At 45.0% G+C, this 22,032-nt stretch overlaps 1 protein-coding gene across 1 annotated transcript; it reads right to left on the bottom strand.

Annotated features, from left to right (window-relative positions):
* Nucleotides 1-1,981: 1,981 nt before the first annotated feature.
* PTGR1 (prostaglandin reductase 1) lies at nt 1,982-20,909 on the bottom strand. Its single transcript, XM_084278013.1, has 9 exons — nt 20,729-20,909; nt 17,786-17,831; nt 17,003-17,062; nt 15,363-15,530; nt 6,188-6,305; nt 5,745-5,900; nt 4,120-4,225; nt 3,182-3,300; nt 1,982-2,252 (listed from the first exon to the last, which is right to left on the bottom strand). The coding sequence occupies exons 1-9, from the start codon at nt 20,832-20,834 to the stop codon at nt 2,142-2,144; spliced, it is 990 nt and encodes a 329-aa protein (XP_084134139.1). The 5' UTR covers nt 20,835-20,909; the 3' UTR covers nt 1,982-2,141.
* Between the last annotated feature and the right edge of the window lie 1,123 nt (nt 20,910-22,032).

The following is a 22,032-nucleotide window of genomic DNA, read 5'->3' as shown; positions in this document are numbered from 1 at the left end:
AATTAGCCAACAGGTTATGAAGACTGCAGCAGTATACATTTGAAAGCACACATGTCATGTATGGACAGAAAGGGCCTATCCCAGCAACGCATCACTGCATTTTCACTCTCTGCTGGGCACAGGTACCTTGTTCAGCTTTGTGGGACTGACTGCACTCATAGGCTTAGTTTGCTTTAGAGGGGAGAAATACAGAGTTTTTGTGCCACTAATGCTGACAAGAAAGAAAGAATCCCATGTTTTTAATGCTCACTTTTTATTTTCATCAAAACCTTGTGGAAAAATTGAAGTATCTCTCCACACGCTGTAGGATTTGAAGAACAACCAGGCTTCCTGGGAGAAACCACTGTGAGACCGCCAGACTGGGCCAGGCAATGAGGGATATAATTGTTGTTATCCATGTGCTGGCAGTGTTGCCAGGGCGTAAGAGAAAGCTTGGAAGTTCAGGAGGAAATAGCTCCCCAGTGAAGCTCAGAGGTGAGGCAGGTTCAGGGTGAGTTTGCAGAGAAAAGAATGTTTTGGAGGCAAAACAGCCTTGTGAAATCTACTGCAATTCATGAAGCATGACATCCATACACAGACAGCAAGGGGAAGGTACAGGTGGGTATTTTATGAGAAAGCAGGCTGAGACAGGATTATTCCTACTGACAAATCCTCTGGAACTCTGACCATGGGTCAGGAATAATATGTGGCTATTTTTAGTTCATTCCCAAATCACAACTTTACTTGAAACAAGAGATCATTAATCCACTGGACTTAAATACTGAATTGTTCTAAGGACTTGCAAATCTCTTGAAAGATTTTCAATAAAAAGCTGCCAAACACCAGCAGACCTCTGCACAGCGGATCTACTGACACCAAACTCCCTTTTCTGGTTTACCATTCACCATGCAGTGCAGTGGTATTTATCCACAGCTCCTTCTCAGAGGCCAGTTGAAACCCCTGCACTGGAGCTAACCCAAAATGGCAATTCATCCTCCTCAGAAAACCCTATAAAGCCACCAGAGCCTCTCCCCAGCTTCTGCCAAGATGCTTTATGTCCCCAGTGACCAGCCAATCTGTATTTTGTGATGTGTTTTGTTCAGTCCACTCAGCCAGTATCAGCTAATCTACAGCGTAAGTAAGCAATCTGCTGGTGTTGTCAGACAGAGCATCTTATCTGGGCCCTGCAGAGACATTAAGGCCAATTATGGGATCCCTCTTCACAGACCAGCAGTTAAGCAAGAGGTCCTCCACAGTGGTTGAAGATGGATCACTATTCCCCTCCAATACCTGCCTATATCCTGTAGTAACAGGTTCCAGTTATGTTTTTTTAAATACATCTAAACTATGTATTGTTGCTAACCTGTGTGTCTCCTTCATTCAGCACCACATGGGTCCTACACACTGATTTAACTCAGGTAGGGCCAGCATGTTGATCTCCTCTTGCAGGAAAGCCAAGCTTAGATACCAATGGCCAAATTACTCAAATAAGTGACCTATCCATGCCACCTGCACTTTGAGATCTGCTGGGTTAAGTAAGTGCCTATGATATTTTAGCCACTCTGTTAACTGCAAGGAAGTGAAGAGGAGGGCATTCCCCAAACAGAAGTATAAACACAAGTATCCATTAACAGATTATTTTTTTTCTTTCCACAATCTCAGAATAACTAACCACATGTCCTGATGGAAATAGAATAAAAATATTCATCCAGTGGGGAAGCTGGGACCCATCAGGTGTTGTCAGCCTATTCTTTGCACCTTCATACTGGTTAAAATATTAATCCATTTTGCTGAATTCTGAGCCAAATCAATGGGTAAACATTAGTCATCAAATGTGCCATCAGCTGGCAAAGGTTTTGGAACTGCTTTTGCTTTCTACAAGTCAACTCATAGAAAGATTGCAGCTACTGTATTAATCTGTTACAGTTCTGATTAAGCTCGGCAATTTTAAGGCACTTTTTTGTGCAGCTTTGGGAAACAACTCAAGTTCCTCAAGAGCAAAGCAATTGGCACATACTTACATTTATTAGCCCAGTTATTAACAGAAGTTATCATTACCAAACGTCCAGCAAAAAGACTGACACTTGCCTTTTGATTAATGAGTTAAAAACATTTAACAGAATCACATTCCCCTGCGTCAGATCCCCAGGAATATGTGACCTTTAGACTTTTACAATGGCTTTTCCAAGATTTTCTCCCTTTAACATTCCTATGAAAGCCATTGGCATGTTATGAAAGCCTTCAGTGACTTGTTCGTGGTACTTCACTTTTCCCTGTCAAAGAGAAGAAAGGAAATTGCTGAGTTTTCATTCACCAGCTGCCTAGGTTTTACCATCCTTGGCAGACTAAATTGCAACCAATTTTTCTCCAGCTTGTTTCATCTGCACACAGCGGGGTAACTTTGCAAAACTAGGTGGGCTGTTGTGAGGATCTGCTTTTGTTACAAGACCTTCTGCTTGGAGGCATAAAAAGGAGCAAAGGTAACAGCTATAAAAAATGCACCAGGACTGATTTAGTGCTATGTGACCCCCAAACAATGGACAGGTAGGGGATTATTTCCCCAAAGCCAGACCAGTCTGGCTTTGGGGAAATATGGAATTGCATAGGAAAGTATGGAATTGCAAATCCAAGTGATCAAAAGCTGAGCCATCCCAAATCCTCATGTTTATAAAGGCCAGAGCCTCTAAATATTTAGTGCTCACACTCACAAGTTTTCATAGCAATGAAGCAAGTGTTGAAGTCAGCCTCCATTTAGAAAAATAAAATTTAAGAAATTCCCTACTAAGTCCCTTTAAAGCCCAGTTCCCAGTTCCATAAAACTACCCATTCTTGCCAGTAATTTCAGCACAACACTACAAGTGAAAGGAGACTTGTGAAGGAGAAATAAAGGACTTGCTCCAAATATGAAATTCTTCATTGCCTGAAAAGTGTTTTGAATTACCCTGGAAGCATTTTTTTTTCAAAGCCTACATGTGTCCCAGAATATTTCTAAGTCCACAAGCTAATATTGCAAGTCTCAACAGAGCAGAAGGCATCAAGCACGTTTAGGACGTTTTCAGGTTCCCCACAAGGCTCGAAGATCAAGTCAAATGGAAGACAAATACCATGCTGGAGTCTCACCTCAACAGCTCTGTCAAGAAACCCCTTGCAAACAGGGAAGCTATGGCATGAGTATACCTTACAGAAAACGACCCTTCTTTACCTCCACGACCCATTTCAGCAGTGCCTTCAGACCTTCCTCCCTGCGGTTGTTCCAGCGGGTCACGAGAAACCCTTCCATCCGAAGCTCTTTGAAGATCATTGGAACTTGTACGTAAGGTCCTGCAAGAGGAAGGAGACAGCAGACCACCTGCAGTATCAGTCCCATTTAAAGTCAGGCCCAATGCATAAAGACAGCTTGTAGCCAGTAAAGACCACTGAATCCATTTTGTTCCAGCCAGAAGCAGCAGCTATTTTTTCCAAACAGAATTTCCAGGACAAAAGACCAAGGATTCATCCAGAGAAACCATCCATAAAGCTGTGAGGCTAAACACCCAACACTACTGAAAACAGCTTCATTCAGAAATGGCTTCGGTTTCATGTGAGGGTCCTCAGCTGGATCTTGGAAATGCTGTTTTGACAGCCTGCTTGACAGCCTGCCAGGCTCTCACACTGTTCCTAAATCTCAAAAATGTCACACACTGAAAAAACAGTTCATTCAGTCATAAAAATGTGTAATCTCTTCATTCTCAAAAGTCTCTCTAATTTTTAAAGTGATCTGGCAGTCCAAAGCCAGTCAGTTCTCAAAGAGAATTCATACCTCCCATTTTCTCTACAAGGCAAATTTGGAAAACTTAATTCTACTGAAAGTCAATATTCTTCTCAGCTACATTTCCCAGCAGCTTCACCAGCAGCTGAAATCTTCTAATCAGCTGGTGTTCTCTACCCAACAGGAGTGTGAACAAAGGAGAATGAGCACATATGCATGCAAGGAGCATGGTCACACTCCCCGCTCTCCCAGAGCAGCAGTTAGTTACCCAAAATACATACACACAAATCATCATATGGAAACAGCCAATAAAATCTTAAGAGACTCCCACTGCATCTTTCTACTGTCTCCAAATAGGAAATAAGTTTAGGCACAAGAAAGCAGGCCCACACCTTTCTGAGGCACAGAGTCATTGTACTGAGAGATGGCTCCACAGACTGCAATTCTTCCGTATTTTTTCATGTGGTTGATGGCAATACTGGAAAAATCTCCACCCACCTATGGGAACAGAGCATGTGCAGCATTAGAGACAACGCAGTGTCTGGTGCTGACTGCCAAAGCCTGCCAACCTTGCCCTGCTGCAACAAGAGGCTGAATTAAAGGCCAAAGAGGCAAGTTCCACTACTACAGAGACTGCAGAAATTGTTGTACTTAGTCAAAATCTATGAGGACTCGATCTCACTCTACTAAAATTAGTTACAAACACAAGAAATCAGTTTTAAATCTAAACCTGCTTCGCAACATTTGGTTTGGAAGCAGTGGGCAGGACTTGACCTTAGATCTCTGCTCCTAAGGGGCATGTCTGGGGGCACAGAGAAGCATCACCTCTCCTTTTCCTCCACACCAGTCTGCCCTTTTACTTCTTCATATCCTGGTGATTCTCTTCTCCCAGGTAGGGGTGTGCTGTACTTAGAAGCTCTTAAGACAGAAAAGCTGTGAGAAAGTTCTGCACAGAAGCTGGAAGTGAGAGGGAAAGAAACAAACATGACCATAAAACCTATTTAAGACCTTAAAAGCAGGAACACGGCATTTATAAGGGTAAAGGCAAAGCAACAAGGAGCTCCTGCTACAGGAACAAGCACTTTGCCCTGGCAGCACACATTCATGTGGATTGCCAGGGCAAGGCGGGTGCACTGCAATCCACACGGAACATCACCATCCCTGGATCATCCCACACAGTGTCATCATACTGCTGAAAGACATGCTAAAGGGGTGATGATGGCTGCTTTTTAAGCCAGGTACCTAGCCAGAGAGTTTTAGGCCAGTATCTCAGCTAATACCCAGTGCCAGGTATTGTATTATCAGGTATAATGTATACATTAGATATACTAGGAAATTAAAAAAGCCAGGACTTGTTCTCTGCCATGAAGGTGGACTGACATGGTTTGACTGCATCTGTACTGTTAAACTCTCTCAGCCTCCAAAGCAAGATGGTCACATTCAAACAGCCTATGAAAAACAGTCCACAGCCCCTGTTAACTCCAGCAGTCCTTCAGAGAGGTGAGAAACCCTCTACAGGCCACTCCAGCAATTTCACAAATGGGCTTTGCAAACTGTTTTGTTTACAGGAGGTACTGGTGTAACCACCTGGACAATGTAATGTGGGGTCCTCCATGCTCACACCCCTTCTAGCAACAGCAGAGAAGCACCTCTGGTCCAAGGTGAGGCCAGGAACGGACCAGAGCTCTCTCCATTCAGCATAAGTTAAATGTTCCCTGTGACTCTCACTGCCTCAAAACATGCCATACTTTCCAGAGAGAAAAACCTTTTCTCTTCATTCACAAACACTGCCAACAACACAGCTTTGCCTTTCAGCCTTTGTTCTTTCTGTTACTGCCCAAGTCAGCTGCAGAAATAAGCACAGGTAGGGAATATGAAAGCAGTAAGCTCTTATAGAGACCATTTATGAATTAGATGGAACTCTGTATCAAGTTCCTGATGTACACAATACTAAGTTCCTGCTGTAGTTCAAGGAAATGAGAGTCTGTTCAGAGAAAAGCCCTCTCTCTGAACTCACATTGTCAAAGAAACAGTCGTAGCCATCAGGGGAGGCATTACGCAGTGCTTCATCCAGAGATGTAACAGTCTTGTAATTAAAAGCTTCATCAAAGCCTATTTCCTTCAGATAGGCAACCTTGTCATCTGAGCCAGCACAGCCAACCACTTTGCAACCCTGCAAGGAACACAGAAAAACACTTCTAACCATCTCCTCACAACACCAGATGACACAGAGTGCCAGATGGAGGGATCAACTTGAAGTCAGACTGTCATCAGCATATGAGTTCTTGAGCTCTAGGAAACATTCAGCTAACTCTGTTACACCTTCAGGACCTTCTCCCATCTCAAGACCTTACTGTAGGCTTACTTCAGGGATGCTTGTCCTGATCGTTCATGGCTTTGTTCCCCTGCCACCCAGGTGAGACTCCCAAGGAGCAAGTGTGGACAGTTCAAGCCACTCACCCCAATTTTAGCGAGCTGCCCCACCACAGAGCCCACTGCACCAGCTGCAGCATTAACCAGCACTGTCTCTCCTGGCTTCATCTTGCAGACCTCCAGCAGACCAAAATATGCAGTGAGGCTGTGAAGAAAATGAAAGTGCTCAGTGAGCAACAAAAGACACCATACACAGAGATTTGACTTGACTACATTGAACCAAAATGTCACCATCACCAGAACAAGATTAAGTTTTCCTAATTCTTTATGAAATAAATTTTCCTAACTTCTTAATTTGGCTTTTTTTACACCCATCTCAGAAATAAATAGATACGTTGGAGAAGACAGCAGGCTTGCAAGCAGCTTAGCACTCTTCCCCCCCCCCCGTTCCATGAGACAGTTACTCTTGCTGAACGGGACTTGATAATCATGTTCTCAAAACATAGTCGCCTTGATGATAGGGGTACTCGCTACCCTAAACAAAGAACTTGGCACTAACGAACACTTTAAGAACCAGCCATAATAAGATGGTCAAAGGAGCCGTTGTGTGGATGTTTTTAGACCTCAAAGGTAAACTAACGATCTTTAGCTATAAGATACGTTCATCAGAAGACATTACAACCACTAGCCAATCAGTAGGGTGTAACAGTGTGTGTGACCAATTAGCAGTTTTTTAGCTTGCCACGTTTGCAGTGCCAAATCCATATAACCTGGGTGATTTCACCCCAAAACCGGCTTCACCTACAATTCATATCGAATTGTGTGTTGCCCATTGCCGGTCCGAGCCGAGCCCGACGTGATCCCGAGATCGACGCCACCTGAATCTACGACCCACAAGCTCCTGAAACCACCACCGGAGGACTCAGAGAAACTCCCAAACAGGACAGCTGGAAAAAATCCCCGCGGCGACCGGGCAGCGCTCCAGGACGCGTGAGAGAAAACAATACTTTGCAGCAGCAGGCTGAAGGTGAGCCGTTGTTACAGCTATGGGGAATAAGTTATCTAGCCAGGACAGGGCTATAGTCAGCTTTTTAAGAAAACTCCTTTCCAAGAGGGGCATCAAATACAGTGAGTCGACGCTGGAGCGTCTGCTGCGGTGGTGCCGTGATCACGGAGTCCAAGTCCAATCGGACTTAGTGTTCAGCATAAACACCTGGCAAGGGATGGGGGATAAATTATGCGATGTGATGTGCAAGGGAGAGAGGGAAGGAAAGAGACTTGTTGCTCTTTGGGAACTTGTGATGTTCATTGTGGAAAGCCTAAAAGCGGAGCAGAAAGCTGCCACGGCGGCCGCTAAAGCTCCCGCGGCAACGGCATGCCCTGCTGCACAAGTGTTTAAGGCCACAGTCCTAGGACCTCCCCGCCCCAGCCCCAAAGACTACAAATACCAAGAAACACCGACTAACGCACTGGTGAGCGTTGCCCCCGCGGCACCTCCAGAACCTACGGACACGGACAAAAGCCCTGCGGTCGCGGACAAAAGCCCTACGGACACGGACAAAAGCCCCACGGACACGGACAAAAGCCCCACGGACACGGTCCAGAATCTGCCTGGCCAGCATCCGCCTGCTCAGCCGCTACATCAGGAACCTGCTCCGTCTCAATGCCCGCTGCCGCCGCGCACGCCGCCCGGTGAACTTGACGATGTACCACCGCCCCCCAGTGACCAAGAGATTCCGGAGAGACCAGCCGACGGAGTCGGGGAACGTAAGGTGGCGTCCGAACGCGAAAAATGCTTAAATCAGGGTATTTTGCTTAAAACTGAAGGGGACTTTGGGGACGAGCTGGGGGCGGTGGGAGGTGGAGAGCTGGTACCATGCTCGGAAGTCACAAATCGTTGCAAGGGTGTTATTCAAAATGCGCTAATTGAAGGGAAATTTCTCCCTGAGGCAAATGTAGTAATACTGGGGAAGCCGAATGATAATAGTAGGAGAGCTTGGGAGCCGCTGAAATGGGAAATTATTAAAGAAGCCCGTAAATCAATACAACATTATGGGCTAACAAATTCTTACACTCAAAGCTTTATTACTAATATCTTTGCCTCTTATCTTATGACTCCATGTGATTCCAGGCACTTAATGTCTTTATTACTCACCCCCATGCAGGAAATGCTCTGGCAATCTCGTTGGCAGGATATCTGTTCTACCCTTGCTGTGCAAAATGTAGGTAGACCTGAGGGGGATCCACTTAGAATAGCAACTCTTGATATGTTGATCGGAGCTGGGCCATTTGCTGACACTCACATGCAGAGTCAATTAAACTATCAGATTCTAGGGCAGTCAGCCCAGGCGGCCAAAGAGGCATTAAGGTTACTCCCAGAGGATGGGAAGTTTGTGCTGCCTCATACAAAAGTAGTCCAGGAGCCTGACGAGCCCTACGCCAGGTTCCTGGACCGCTTAAGAGAAACCATTGATAAAGCTAATATTCCAGACGCTGCACGTGAGGCTCTGCTCATGTCTCTTGCAGTGCTGAATGCTAACAGTGCCTGCAAAGCTCGTTTGCAGGCACTCCCCTGCACTGCAAGTATTGCTGACATGAAGGATGCCTGCAAACAGACTGGCACGCAGGCCGGAGGCACGGCTGTGCCAGCGACCAGGGGGAAGGGAGATCAGGGTCCGCGGTGCTATAACTGTGGGAAACCCGGCCACACGAAAGCCCAGTGCAGATCAGGATGGAGACATTCTAATGGCAACAACAAACCGCCTACGAGAGGCTACAATCGCCGACCCCCAACCCCAAACTACGACGCAGTGCAGGGAAGCTGGAGACCGATGGCGGTGAGATCCCGCACGCCGACACCAAGAGGGTCTCCGGCCGCTCAGGCAACGTCGCCCACGCCACCAGAGAGAGCGCCGGAGCACCAGAAACAGCAGTAACTTCGGTCAACTCTCAGGTAACCTGTATCCCCACTGACATGCACGGACCCCTCGGTTATAATCTTACCACCCTGTTACTCAGAACATCGTCTATTACAAAAAGAGGACTTTGTGCGCTACCCGCAGGCATTGACTCTGATTTCACGGGCTGCATTCAGATCCTGGTACGGACCCCTAACCCGGCAGTATATAACAGCAGACGGGACAAAAACTGGGCAGTTAGTCCCGTTTCACGCAGCGCTGCCTACTGCTACGAACCGCTGCGGGGGGAGGAGGGGGGGTTTGAGTCTACGGGCCAGGAGCAACCGTCATGGGGGTGGGGGGAATATGCAGGCTCCAAAAATCAGTGCTCGTGTTTCGCAATGTCATTTGTCTGGCGGGTGGGTTTGCAGTGTTCGTCTGTATGTCATGCAGGTTCCTGTTGGTTTGTTGGGGAGGGATGCGCTTAGACTACTAGGAGCAAGATCGGTTACTAAGCAGAAGGGGTTTTGATGGCGGCCATTGGAAGTGGGCAACCCCCTTTTAAAACTAACCTGGAAATCAGAACCCCCCGTTGGGGTCGATCAATGGCCGCTTACTAAATTAAATTGAACTTGCCCACTTACGAGATTTAATACAGGAGCAACTGACCAAAGGGCATACCCAGCCTTCCCCGAGTCCGTGGAACACGCCTGTATTTGCCATTCCTGAAAAGGGCGGTAGATGGCGCTTGTTGCACGCGTTAAGAAAAGTCAATGACGCAATGGCAGATGCGGGAGCTTTGCAAACCCGGTCTGCCATCTCCGAACAGGACACCTAAAAATTGGAACGTTTTAATAATTAATTTAAAAGATTGGGTTTTTTCACTATTCCTTTACACCCTGATGATTACGAAAAATTTGCTTTTTCAGCCCCTACTATAAACAAAAATGAACCTATGAAAAGGCACCATTGGGTAGTGCTTCCACAAGGCATGAAAAATTCACCAACTACGTGCCAGACTTATGTAGCCTGGGCACTTGCTCCAGTATGAAAAGCGCATCCTGATCTAATCTTTTATCATTACATGGATGATATGCTGATTGTGGGGAAAAATTTTAACCTTGAAAGTTTGATTCATGAGTTAACAGTGCATTTGAAAAGCAAAAGGTTACAGATTGCTCCAGAGAAAATTCAAAACAAGCCAGTGTGGAAATATCTGGGGTGGCAGATTGATGAAAGTACCATAACATCCCAAAAGATTGATATCCAAGCTGAGGTCAGCACTTTGAATAATGTTCAAAAGCTGCTCAGAGGTATTAACTGGGTTAGACCATTGTGTGGCATTACGAATAGGGAATTGGAACCTTTAGTGGCTTTGCTAAAGGGAGGAGGTGGTGCAGGAGCAGACTGCTTGGAAGCACCAGCATGGGCTGCTCCCTCAGCAGACTGCTGGGCACAGGCTCGGAGATCGCATGAATTCTTTCATCAATCTGCCAAGGTACCTCAACAACAATACCACCTGTCGGTTGCTGAGGCTAAAGGGATTGTAGTCGTGCCTGGACTGTCAGCGATTCACCAGTGGCCTTGCCCCCGGCATCAATCCTCATGGCACAGGCCCACTAGAAGTCTGGCAAGTGGACGTTACGCATGTCCCAGAATTTGGCCGGCAAAGTATGTCCATGTTTGTATAGATACTTTTTCCTCTGGCAGTGTGGGGCGACTGCACAAACGGGGGGATCTAGTAAACACGTCCAACGCCACGTGCGCTCTGCCATGGCAGCACTTGGGGTACCCCGTGAAATCAAAACCGACAGTGGCCCAAGATATATAGCACAGGCAACACAAACCTTCTTCCAGTTACGGGACATTACCCATGTAACAGGGACACTGCGTTCGCTCACAGCCCAAGCCATGGTGGAATGTATGAATCAAACTTTCAAGCGTTTGCTTCACAAACAAAAAGGGGGAGAGAAGGACATCTCTCCAGCTGATTGATTAAACAAAGCTCTTTATGATTGATTAAACAAAGCTCTTTATGTTTTGAACTATTCAAGTCTGCCACAAAGCAGCTTGGTACCTCCAATGGTGAAACACGGAGTAGGTTTAAAAGGAGATTTGGAAGGGATCAAAAAAAGTCACTATGTCAGGTGTTAGTAACAAGTGAAGCTACAGGTACTAACTTGGGGAAGGAGATCTGCCTGTGTCATTACAGATGCGGGAACCAAGTGGGTACCAGTCAAGTGGATAAAGCCGTGGATCCAGAAGAAAAGAAGTCTGCATAAACCAGGACAAGATTCTGATCCCAGTGACTGAAGTCAAGTGTTCCAAGTGCAGCCACGGTGGACTTGAGTTTAGCTATGGTACATATTGAACTATTTAACAGTCTTTGAAATATACCTGTAAATTAGTGAAATAGTGACTTCCGCACAGCCTAAGATCACGTACAATAGTGGCTGCCTGCACGAGGCGAGAAGTAGATGTTACCTACACCCGAATACTCCTGACACTCCTGACTCTGGCAGCAACTGCAGGGAATGGCGCCTCCTTCTACCATCCTACCCATCTGATGCCATGGAGCAGCATGAATATATGGGTGACTCTGGCTGGAGGACTAAACCAGACAACCTTCTGTGCATCACTGGCGATGCCAGAACAGCCATTTCAAACATGTCTGGTGGGGCTTCCACTGCCACATAGCACCCAGATTCATGCAAATGCTAGTGTTTTTGGGAAATGGTATTACTCTCTTACATTTATTAGCAATAGTGAGACACATGAATAGAAAATCTAAGCAATAGCAATGTAATGTAACTCGTATAGTGATATAGTAACCTATATAAGCTCTGTGTGTGTTTCAATGAAGGAGCTCAGCACTTGATCACATTGATCCGAGTTGAGTCTGCAAAACGTCAGCTTGGGCAAATCAGTGCTGGCCCCTGGGGTAGCAGCTGCTACTGCATTAAAGAAACTAACAAACTTAGGCTGTTAGCTGAGTAAACAAACCAATGCTATATCTCTTGATCTTAGTGGCCTGCTTACTGATGTAGATAGTGTGAGATATACTACTTTGCAAAACAGAGCTGCTGTTGGTTGTTTCTTGCTTTTGGCACACGGTCATGGGTATAAGGACTCTGAGGGTATGTGCTGTATCAGACCACTCTGAATTGATTCATAAGAGCAGAAATCTCTACAGGCAGTTTTTGTAACACAAATACAAAAAGGGGGAATTGTCGGGGAAGACAGCAGGCTTGCTAGTGGCCTAGCTCTCTTCTCCCAAAATTTAGGCTCTGACAATATCCTCCTGTTCCCATGAGACAGGAAAAGTTACTCATGGTGAGAGAAACTTTATTCTCAAAACACAGTGGTCATGATGATAGGGGTACAGGCTACCTTAAACCAAGAAGTAGTTATGGGAAGGTACTTGGGAGTAATGGAACATGTTAAGAACCAGCCATAATAAGATGATCAAAACAGCCGGTGTGCCAATGCTTTTAGGCATAAAAGGTAAACTAATGATATTTAGCTATAAGATATGTTTATCAGAACTTGTTATAACCATTAGCCAATCAGTAGGGTGTAAACAGTGTGTGTAACCAATTAGCAATTTTTTAGCTTGTCATGTTTCTAGTAATAGAAGTATATAATCTGTGTGATTTCACCCAATAAATTTCACCTAAAATTTGTATCGAATTGCGTGTTGCTCATTGCCAGTCGCCACATAGATACACAAACAGGAAGCTGTGGCAGACATCCACCTTATGTGAAAAAAAGCTTTCTTTACGCTCACTAGCTGAAAAGAGAAACACAGACAAAACTCTGTAAGGTGGCAAGTCTGCTAGACAGTTGAAGAGAGAGTAAATCCCAGCTCAGTAGCCAGTTGGTATCCACCAGATTGAGACTAAGGTCAAATGATACTCATAACAAATCAAAGATGTCAGAAAAAGAAAAAAACAGTTGCAATACCTTGCTGAACTGATGAGCACAGTGCTCCTGAGAGACTACTGTGCACAAGTATGGCTACTGGGTGAATAGGAATCTGTAGAAAGAGCTGAAGTTTAGCTCAAGCACATTCCACTATTCGTATAAATACAGAATGTCATCAAGCTCTGCAAGCTTCCTAAAGCAATGCAATCAACTGGCCCAGATTCTGAACAAACTCTTCTTCTAGGTTCTAAATTCAAGCTTAAAGCTTCCTAACTTGGTCCTAACTGAAAGGGTAAACTGAATCCATCTAGCAGCTGTCTGGAAAAATATGCATCTTGCCTATGGCAAAATAAAATCTGAGCTGTACATCACACACAATGTTACAAAGATTTTGAAAGCTTTCTGTGTCAACAAGACTGACCAAGTCCTGATCTCCCATACAAACTACAGAGAAAGAGAGAAAAAATGAGAGAAGAGGACTGAGAGAATGTAGTAGTAAATAGAGATTCCAAAGCACAGCAGCTCTGCCTCCTGTGGTGAAAGTTAAATTACCTCTATTTTGCTGCAATTTTGGAGGCAATTCTGGAAGTACTGTTATACTAGAAGAACACAGTGTGCAGAGGCAGACTAGGCCAGAATCACAGAATCGTAGGGGTTGGAAGGGATCTCAAGAGATCATCACGTCCACCCCCCCGCCCTGACAACGCAGGTTCCCTAGGACATATCACACAGGTCTTGAATATCTCCAGAAATGGAGACTTCACACACCCCTGGGCAGCCTGTCCCAGGGCTCTGTCAACCTCACTGTAAAAAAGTTCTTCTACAGATTGGTGAGGAACTTCCTGTGCTCCAACTTGCAGCCATTGCCCCTTGTCCTGTCTCCACAGACCACTGAAAAGGGGCTGGCCAGTTCCCCCTGTGTCCCACTGTCGTGCTTTTACCCCAGCTGAGAGCCGAGATCCACGCAGCTGCCAGCTCCTTAAAGGAGAAGAGCAGGGGAAGAGGGAAGGGGGGGGGGGGTGAGATGCAAGGGAAGGGAAAAGGAAGGGGAAAATATCCCCAAAACCAAGAAACTAAAAGGCCCGTGGGTTGGGATAAGGATAATTTACTAGAATAGCAGAAAGATACAATATAACAATGCTAACAGGACTTCAAAGCAAAATATATGAAGCTGTTGATACACAATGCAGTTTCTCACCAAACCACACAACTCAGGCTGTGCCACCCAGAGCCGTCCCAGAACCTGACCGTCCCCCACGAACTGCGCGTCCCGGAGCCGCCCCTGTTCTTCCTCCTGTCAGCCCCCCCGATATCCTGGGCAGGATGTAATTGGCATGGAATACTCTCTTTGGTCAGTTGGGTCACCTGTCCTGGCTTCACCCCTCCTTTTTCATGAATAGAGAAATACAAAGAGCTGAGAAAGTTGCTGTCAGACAGTCAAGGACTAAAACCATCAGGGTGTTATCAGCACTGCTCCCATTTTAACTCTCAAACACAGCATTCCATCCGCTGCTACAAATGAAGTTAACTCCATCCTGACCAAAACCAGGACACCCACACTTTGGATATTTATAAACATTGATCAGATCCCCTCTTAGTCTTCTTTTCTCAAGGCTGAACAGCCCCAGTTCATTCAGCCTTTCCTCATAGGGGAGATGCTCCAATCCTTTAATCATCTTTGTAGCCCTTCTCTGGACTCTCTCCAGGAGATCCCTGTCCTTTTTATACCAAGGAGCCCAGAACTGGACACAATACTCCAGGTGGGGCCTGACCAGGGCAGAGTAGAGGGGAGGATCACCTCCTTCGACCTGCTGGCCACACTCCTCCTGATGCACCCCAGGATCCCACTGGCTCTCTGAGCCACCAGAGCACACTGCTGGCTCATGGCCAACCTGTCATCCACCAGGACCCCCAGGTCCTTCTCCACAGAGCTCCTCTCCAGCAGGTCATCCCCCAGCCTGTACTGATACAAGCGGTTATTCCTTCCCAGGTGCAACACTCAACACTTGCTTTGATTAAACCTCATCTGGTTTCTTACTGCCCAGTTCTCCAGCCTGTCCAGGTCATCTAGTCCAACCCCCCCTGCCAGAGCAGGATCACCTAGATCCTTACTTCACCTAGTGCTTACTTCAGGTGGCAGTCATTCCATTGAGGCTAATTCAGATTGAACTGTATTCTTTCTAGCCGTTCCTGAATCCTTCTCCTACCTTATTATGATGCTTCTCCCTTAGGAGTTGTAATCTCCAAGGCAAATCTCCCCTGATCTAGAGGATGGGCCAAATTTCAAGCTTTCTACAGGGTAAAGGCATCTGGGGGCACACATGATTTTTATCATTATCCATAGACAACATGGTGGTAGAAAAAGGCAAGGGAAAAAGATCACACAGACAGGCAGAAACATCAAATTCCAGGGGTAGTTGCCTTTGCATCTTGAAACTCACCCTGGCATGCCAACTGTCCCAAGAGCCAGAGATTTAGGGATTGATTCCGGCCAACTGGAAGGAATGAGTTGTAGGTCTTTCCCATCAGAGATGAAGTGAGTTCTCCAGCCTCTTCTAGCCACAGCAAAGGTCCCCACCGTGAAAGCAGGATTCTTGCTTTCTATAATCCTGTTTAAGAGAAGAAGAAAAAAGAGAAATAGAATACCCTTTCAGAGGCAAATCACTACTGACTCTTCTATCCTTTATTCCTGTTGTCCTGTGATGCAGTAGAAAAGAAATATTTCACATCAGGACATTTATCCCATACCTGCCTTTGTTGTAAGGCTTCAGACATCTTTCCTGAACTGTCTACACTCTCTCATCACCAGGAAAATACTGAGCAAGATGATTCTAGACTCAGCCCTGCCTACAACCTAGCACCACTGTGTATGAAGTCAGACTAGCCTTCTGGGAGTTAGAAGGCAGGAAAGAGGACATCAAGATTAAAGGGTAGAAAAGCAAGAAATCACAGACAGACTGTAACAAACAGCTCCCTTCACAGATGACCTGCAGCTCATTTAAAGGCTGAATGAAGATCCTGGAGATGGAACCTAATGGAGTAACAAAACCAGAAGAGAGTATCTAATAACAGAGAAGCTCTTACTTACAGTGTGTCTCTATGGCAAATGAAAATTGAACTTTCTTAGCCCAATGAGAAAATTATGTTGGGAAGAGGTAGGTAAGCAACCTTGAAATGCTGGCGGCCTCCTGTTCAACAATTGGCTTGGTTGTTAATTTATCCCAGACCTCTTGTGTTCCTTCAGAGAAACACAAGGATCAAAAACTACAGATGTTCTTTGGAGGCAACTTAGAGGCAACACAGCAGAAACAAGCTGACAAAGGGAAACATCTGTGTAACTAAGTCACCACAAGCTTGGGAAAACATGGATTTTAGGTTAATTAACCCTAGAGCTGTATCTTAGGTGATGCTGAGGTGCTCAGAAGCTGGAGAGGGACTGTTTACAAGGGCATGTAGTGACAGAATAACGGGTAATGACCTTAAGCTGAAGGAGGGAAAGATTTACATTAGATATAAGGAAAAAATCTTTACTGAAGGTGAGGAGACACTGGCACAAATTGCTCAGAGAAACTGTGGACACCCCTTCCCTAGATATGTTCAAGGCCAGGTGGAATGGAGCTTTATGCAACATGGGCTAGTGGAGAGTGCCCCTGACCATGGTGAGGGCAGGGAGATGGAATCAGGTGGTCTTTAAGGTCTCTTCCAACTCGAACCATTCATCCATGATTCTCAGGTGGAGTAGATAACATGCATTGTTTTGGGTATGCAATTACCAGCACATAAGATTTTAAAATGTGAAGATGACACTTATGGCAAGTACCAAGGTCAGTCTTTCATGCTTCCACTTGTAAAAATTTCCTTTGAAAACATTATCACTGGAAATAACATACAGAAAGTTCAGAGGCCTAAATGCTTTCCAATATGTCAAAAGAGGTTCCTGGAAGGAAAACACATTCCAAACAATTACAGATAAGAATACAGTTGCAGAACTGTATAGACTCAAGTTGAGAATAGCTAATGCAGTGTGTAGATGTCTTGAATGCCAGCCACTTGTACGGATAACAAGAACTGAAGCTCTTACCTGGCAACCTGTGTGCCTATCATTATGTCCCCTTCCTTCATGTCCCTGCGACTGTAGGGTCTGTAACACAGGCAGAGATGGCTTACTGTAAACAACTTCAGTGATGTTGCAGATACCCCTTGAAGCAGTAGCTACTCTCTGACCCGAAAGACAGGATAAGCATTGATGATAAAGAGATCACAAAGATCTTGTCATTGTAATAACAGAACTGATTGTTTTCTATAGCTGGCTACTTGAGCCCCTCTTCTTGATCAAATACTGGCCTACACCTGTTGGGGACACACTAACATTAATCTTCCCAGTCTGGTCCACCACTACAAGAAGGCTGAAAGGACAAACAATCTCTGACAATAGGATCAACCAGCCTTCTTCAAACTACCCAGTGTACCTGTGTTTGAACTACCAGCTATTAACATGGGCATAGTAGCAACTTTCTACTCAGAACAGGTATTCTTAAGTACAAAATTGCTAAGATAAGTGAAGGAGTAACTGCAAAACAGCTGCAGTTTCATCTGAGTGGTGTACATTTCAGTGGAAGAGACATGGCAAGGAACAACACAAAGTCCAAGAAAAGTGTAAGGCTGCAGCATCATTAATTATCTTAAATCTGGCACAGCTTCATATTGGCAGTCTTTAAATATACACACATTTTATAAGAAAAACAGACAAAGGTATCTGAGATTCTAGCAACAGGGGTGCTCCCAGTACATGTCCCTTTGAGGTTTACATGGGAGATCAAATGAGGTATTTTAGTCAGCAATTTAAAAAGAAGAAGAGATATACCTCATGTAAGGATCAACACTGAGAAACACTGATTCAAGCAGCAACTCTGCAACAAAAGACAAAATTAATTCCTGGGCATTAGCAGTGCTGTAAAGAGTAATTTCCACAAGTCAGTCTTTCCAGTAAAGCAAGAGGAACTCCTGACAGCTCAAAAACATCCCATCCCATCATCCTTTAGGGAAAAACTACCAGAAGCAACTACTACCTTCATTAGCTTTGTCTGGGTTATCATTGTGCTGCTCCTAAAGACACTTTTAATTACTATCTCTTTTCTCACATCGCTCTAGGTGAACTTTTCCAGGTGCCCTAAATCCACCTTACTATCTCTAATGCCATTAGTTGTGAAGCATGCTGTTAAATACCTTCTAATTTAAATTCTCGTTTACAGAGCAGTGTTAGCTGTTCATCTCCACCTAATAATACTTTTCATTGCCTTTTCTGCAGTGGTCTGGCTGGTACAAGCTACAATATATTCAGATAAAAATGTTCTTCCATTACTCGAGAGCGAGCAAGAAGTACAGTCACAGCCACCTAACACAGCATTAAAGTCCATCTTCTTTTAAAAGTTTTACTTTAGAATGGAGTTATTGGGCTCTTCTTGCTGGGGGGATGTTGTGATTTTGTATGGCAGGATTCTGGTGGAGAAGGGGAGGGGGGACGAAGGGGTGGCTTCTGCCTCCTAGAAGACGCAGCTAGAAGCTTTCCCTATGCCCAACAAAATACCAGCCAGGCTCAAGGCCAGACCTGTTGGTGACCAAGGCAGAGCCCATCAGCGATGGTCACAGCACCCCTGGGAAGCACATTTATGAGGGAAAAAACCAGAAGTGGACACTTTTTGCCACCAGAGGAGGGAATGAGAAGATGTAAGAATCTCTGCAGACACCAAGGCCAGGGAAGAAGTGGCGGGAGGATGTGCCCCAGGTGCCAGAGAGAGATATTCCCCTGCAGCCCATGGAGAAAGCCATGGTGTTCCTCTGCAGCCCAGGGCAGAAGACGGGGAGCAGAGACCCCACCTGCAGCTTGTGGAGAGGCCCCACGCTGAAGCAGGTGAGACATGTGGCAGACACTGTGACCCGTGTTGGGGCAAGCTCCTGGCAGAACCTGCAGCCTGTGGACAGAGGCCCAGCAGGTTTGCTGGGGGGACTTGTGACTCTGTGGGGGACCAGAGTGGAGCAGTCTGAGCCTGGGGGACTGGTGCAAGTACACATGCTATGAAAACCCTTAAAAGTATATGCAAGAAGCAGACACCTTCACAAGCTTTAAGTTGTAAAAATAACTAATACTTTAAAGCAATTTCTGTTGCATGCCTGCTGAAGTGGAATAAATGTTGTAAAGGACAAGTGGTGGGGTGAGGTTTAAGGCAGCACGGTGCAGGTGTCCACATGAAGTCAAATATCAAGGTTCACTCTTTTATCAACAGCTATTGCATAAAACAAGTGATCATATTCCTACCCTCTTCAAAACAGAGAAACACAGGAACAAAACCCATGGCTTTTTTTCTCCCTCTTTTTAATCACTCACTCTCACTGTCACAACAGGTCAAATGCAACAGGCAAACACTGGCAAAAAAACCCCAGATGTTGGATGCCTTGTTACTTCTTAAAATGAAATACCAGCCTGCACTGACACCAGCCTTAAGACCTCCTAGAGACAGGCTCACTCACACCCCAGTCACTCTGTTCTCCTCCAGCACTATCCTCACAACCATCCCTATCAATACCTAGCTGATGCCTTTTTCCAGTAGAAGTCTAACTGGTACCTAGCTGCTTCAAAACATAATTAATGTTACTGGTGCCTAGCTGATTCAGTTAAACACCACTAATATCTCTCATACCCTATTTAATTGTGTAAATACCACCACAACTTATCTCAGAACAAGGTATACTTAAATAAGAAGTAGGAAGGCAACTTTAAACAGAGGCAGTTATTAAAAACAAAACTATGTACATCCTTGAAAGTCAGTGAAATTCCTCTAATTGGTATCCTTGGAGTGAATTGTCTCATAAATATGAAAACCACATCTCCAGTGCTGAATAAACCCCCTCCCCAGAGAAAAAGACCCCTACTTACTGAACATTCAAGTGAATTTAGGTGGTACAGTATCTTTAAATCGAAGCAAGCAAAGAGTTAACCAATTGTAGTTTAGAAGATGTGACTAACAGCCAAAATTAATGCTCTGCACTGTATTAATATACAATCTAAGGGGTAACCTTTGTGTTATATTTGTGGAATTACCACCTAGCAGCCATGTCTGCCCAGGCATGAGATAAACAAATACCTAGACCCTGTATGTGAATTGGCATTTTATACTGAGCAAGGATCCCATTTTTGGGGACAACAGTACAAAAATGAAAAAAGCAAAGGGAGCACCTACTCCTAGAGTTATCTCCTCCAGCTTTCTCCACGGAGTTTTGCAAAACAAAGTAGATGAATATTTTTCACCAGTAAAACATGTTTGGGTTTTACTATAGTTATCTCTTTTGGTCTGTGTCATGGTTTATTTCTTTCTTTCTAAATAAAATTATATTCTGTTCCCTTGTGGCTGTGGATATTGAGGACATACCACTTCAGCAATTATCTCCAATAAGCTTTATTTGCACACACATTTGAATGCCTTTGCTAATAGGCACCACATGTGATTAGGCAGCATGAGACTGTGAAAGACACGTTGCAGCTGCTGCACGCTGGAGTTAGTAGAAGTGCTCAGCCGCTGTTTCTGAGAGTGTTATCAGAAGGCAGTATGTCTTAAAACCCACCAAACTCATCAGCACCCACATTACTGAGCAATCACCCTTCTCATTAAGGTGCATGGTTTGCCACAAATCATCCCAACCCATGTTCAAAAATCCAGCCAAATGTACTGACAATTCTACAGACACACAGGCATTCATCAGCAACCAGATAACCTCCAGAAGAAAGAAAACCAGGTGGCATTCCACTTACCTCCATCCTTTAGGTTTGGCAACTCTATCTTTTTCAATTCGAAGTCTCCCTTTTGGGGAAAGCCCTCAAAATGCTTCTTCAGAACCCACACTTCAGCAGTCGCCATCCTGTGCAACAAACAGCACAGCTGAAAAGATCTTGTCAAAGAGATGCCCAAGGGTGCTGCCGCTCATGGGGGCTGTTCCACACTGTGCCAAGCAGAACAGTATCTTGCTTGTATCCTGTGGCAATATCACCAGATCGAGAAAACATGCAAAAAGCCTCCTCACTGCCTAAGCAACCCAGTGCTTCCTGTGACTCACTGGACCTCTGACACTGCTGGCAGCAAGCCCAGGTGTGGGAAGTCAGCCACAGCAGGATGTGCAGACCCCACTCTAAAAAAAAAAATTTAAGAGGGAAAAATCTACTAGTTTAAGGAGAAACAAAATCCTGGAAGGAAAAAAAAAAACAACCCACCTAAACCAACAGTGAAAATCACTCTTTTGCCCCAAACTGCATGGGATAAATACTGAACCTAAACTTGAGCTGGTTCAACTACAAGGTTGAACCAAAGTGCAAGTGAGACCAACAAAGGTAAGAAAGAGCTCTTTACACGACACCCCATATGTTGAAATGCTTATCCAGTTGCCAAGCTCAGGGCTTGAAACCGGGAGCACACTATCACCACCATTTTCAATACAAGATGGAAACAAACAAGTGACCTACATTCATTTTACCCTTACAGCCCCACTTCCCTTTCTATAAGCAAGCATACCAACAAGAGCAAAGAGAGACAAATTTATACTTAGAACAGGCAGGTAGAAAACCGTCTTCTGCTGATGTGACCAGTGAATCACCTTCTGCACTCGACTTGGTGACTGGACTGCTTCAGTCACACACACCTGGTAAAAGGCAAAGACAAAATCAATCTGCTTTTATTGGCATAGCAGGCACTGCCCTTAGTCCACTTTCCCCGAAGCAAGTGTAAAGCCTCGGTACACCTGGTGCAGAGCACACCCAAAACGAGTCATCTTTCTCCTCTGAAGATTTGAGATCACCCTTACAGACCAATTCAGTGCCCAGGCATGTTCTGCATTGCTAATATTCTGCATTAAATACACAAACTCACAGTCTGGTCCTGAGAACTACAAAATACAGTAGTCTGGTGAAAATTCTTCAAATCACATTTTACTAGTCCTAAGAGTTCTACAGCTCCTAAGAAAAGAAAAAAAAATTAAATTAAATTAATATAAAAATCACTGTAGCCAGATAGGTATTGGTATCCTCTCCCAAGTTAACAAGCGATAGGACAAGAGGAAATGGCC

Source organism: Gallinula chloropus, assembly GCF_964237585.1.
Source record: "Gallinula chloropus genome assembly, chromosome: Z".
NCBI lineage: Eukaryota > Metazoa > Chordata > Aves > Gruiformes > Rallidae > Gallinula > Gallinula chloropus.
This window is presented reverse-complemented; position numbering and strand designations above follow the sequence as displayed.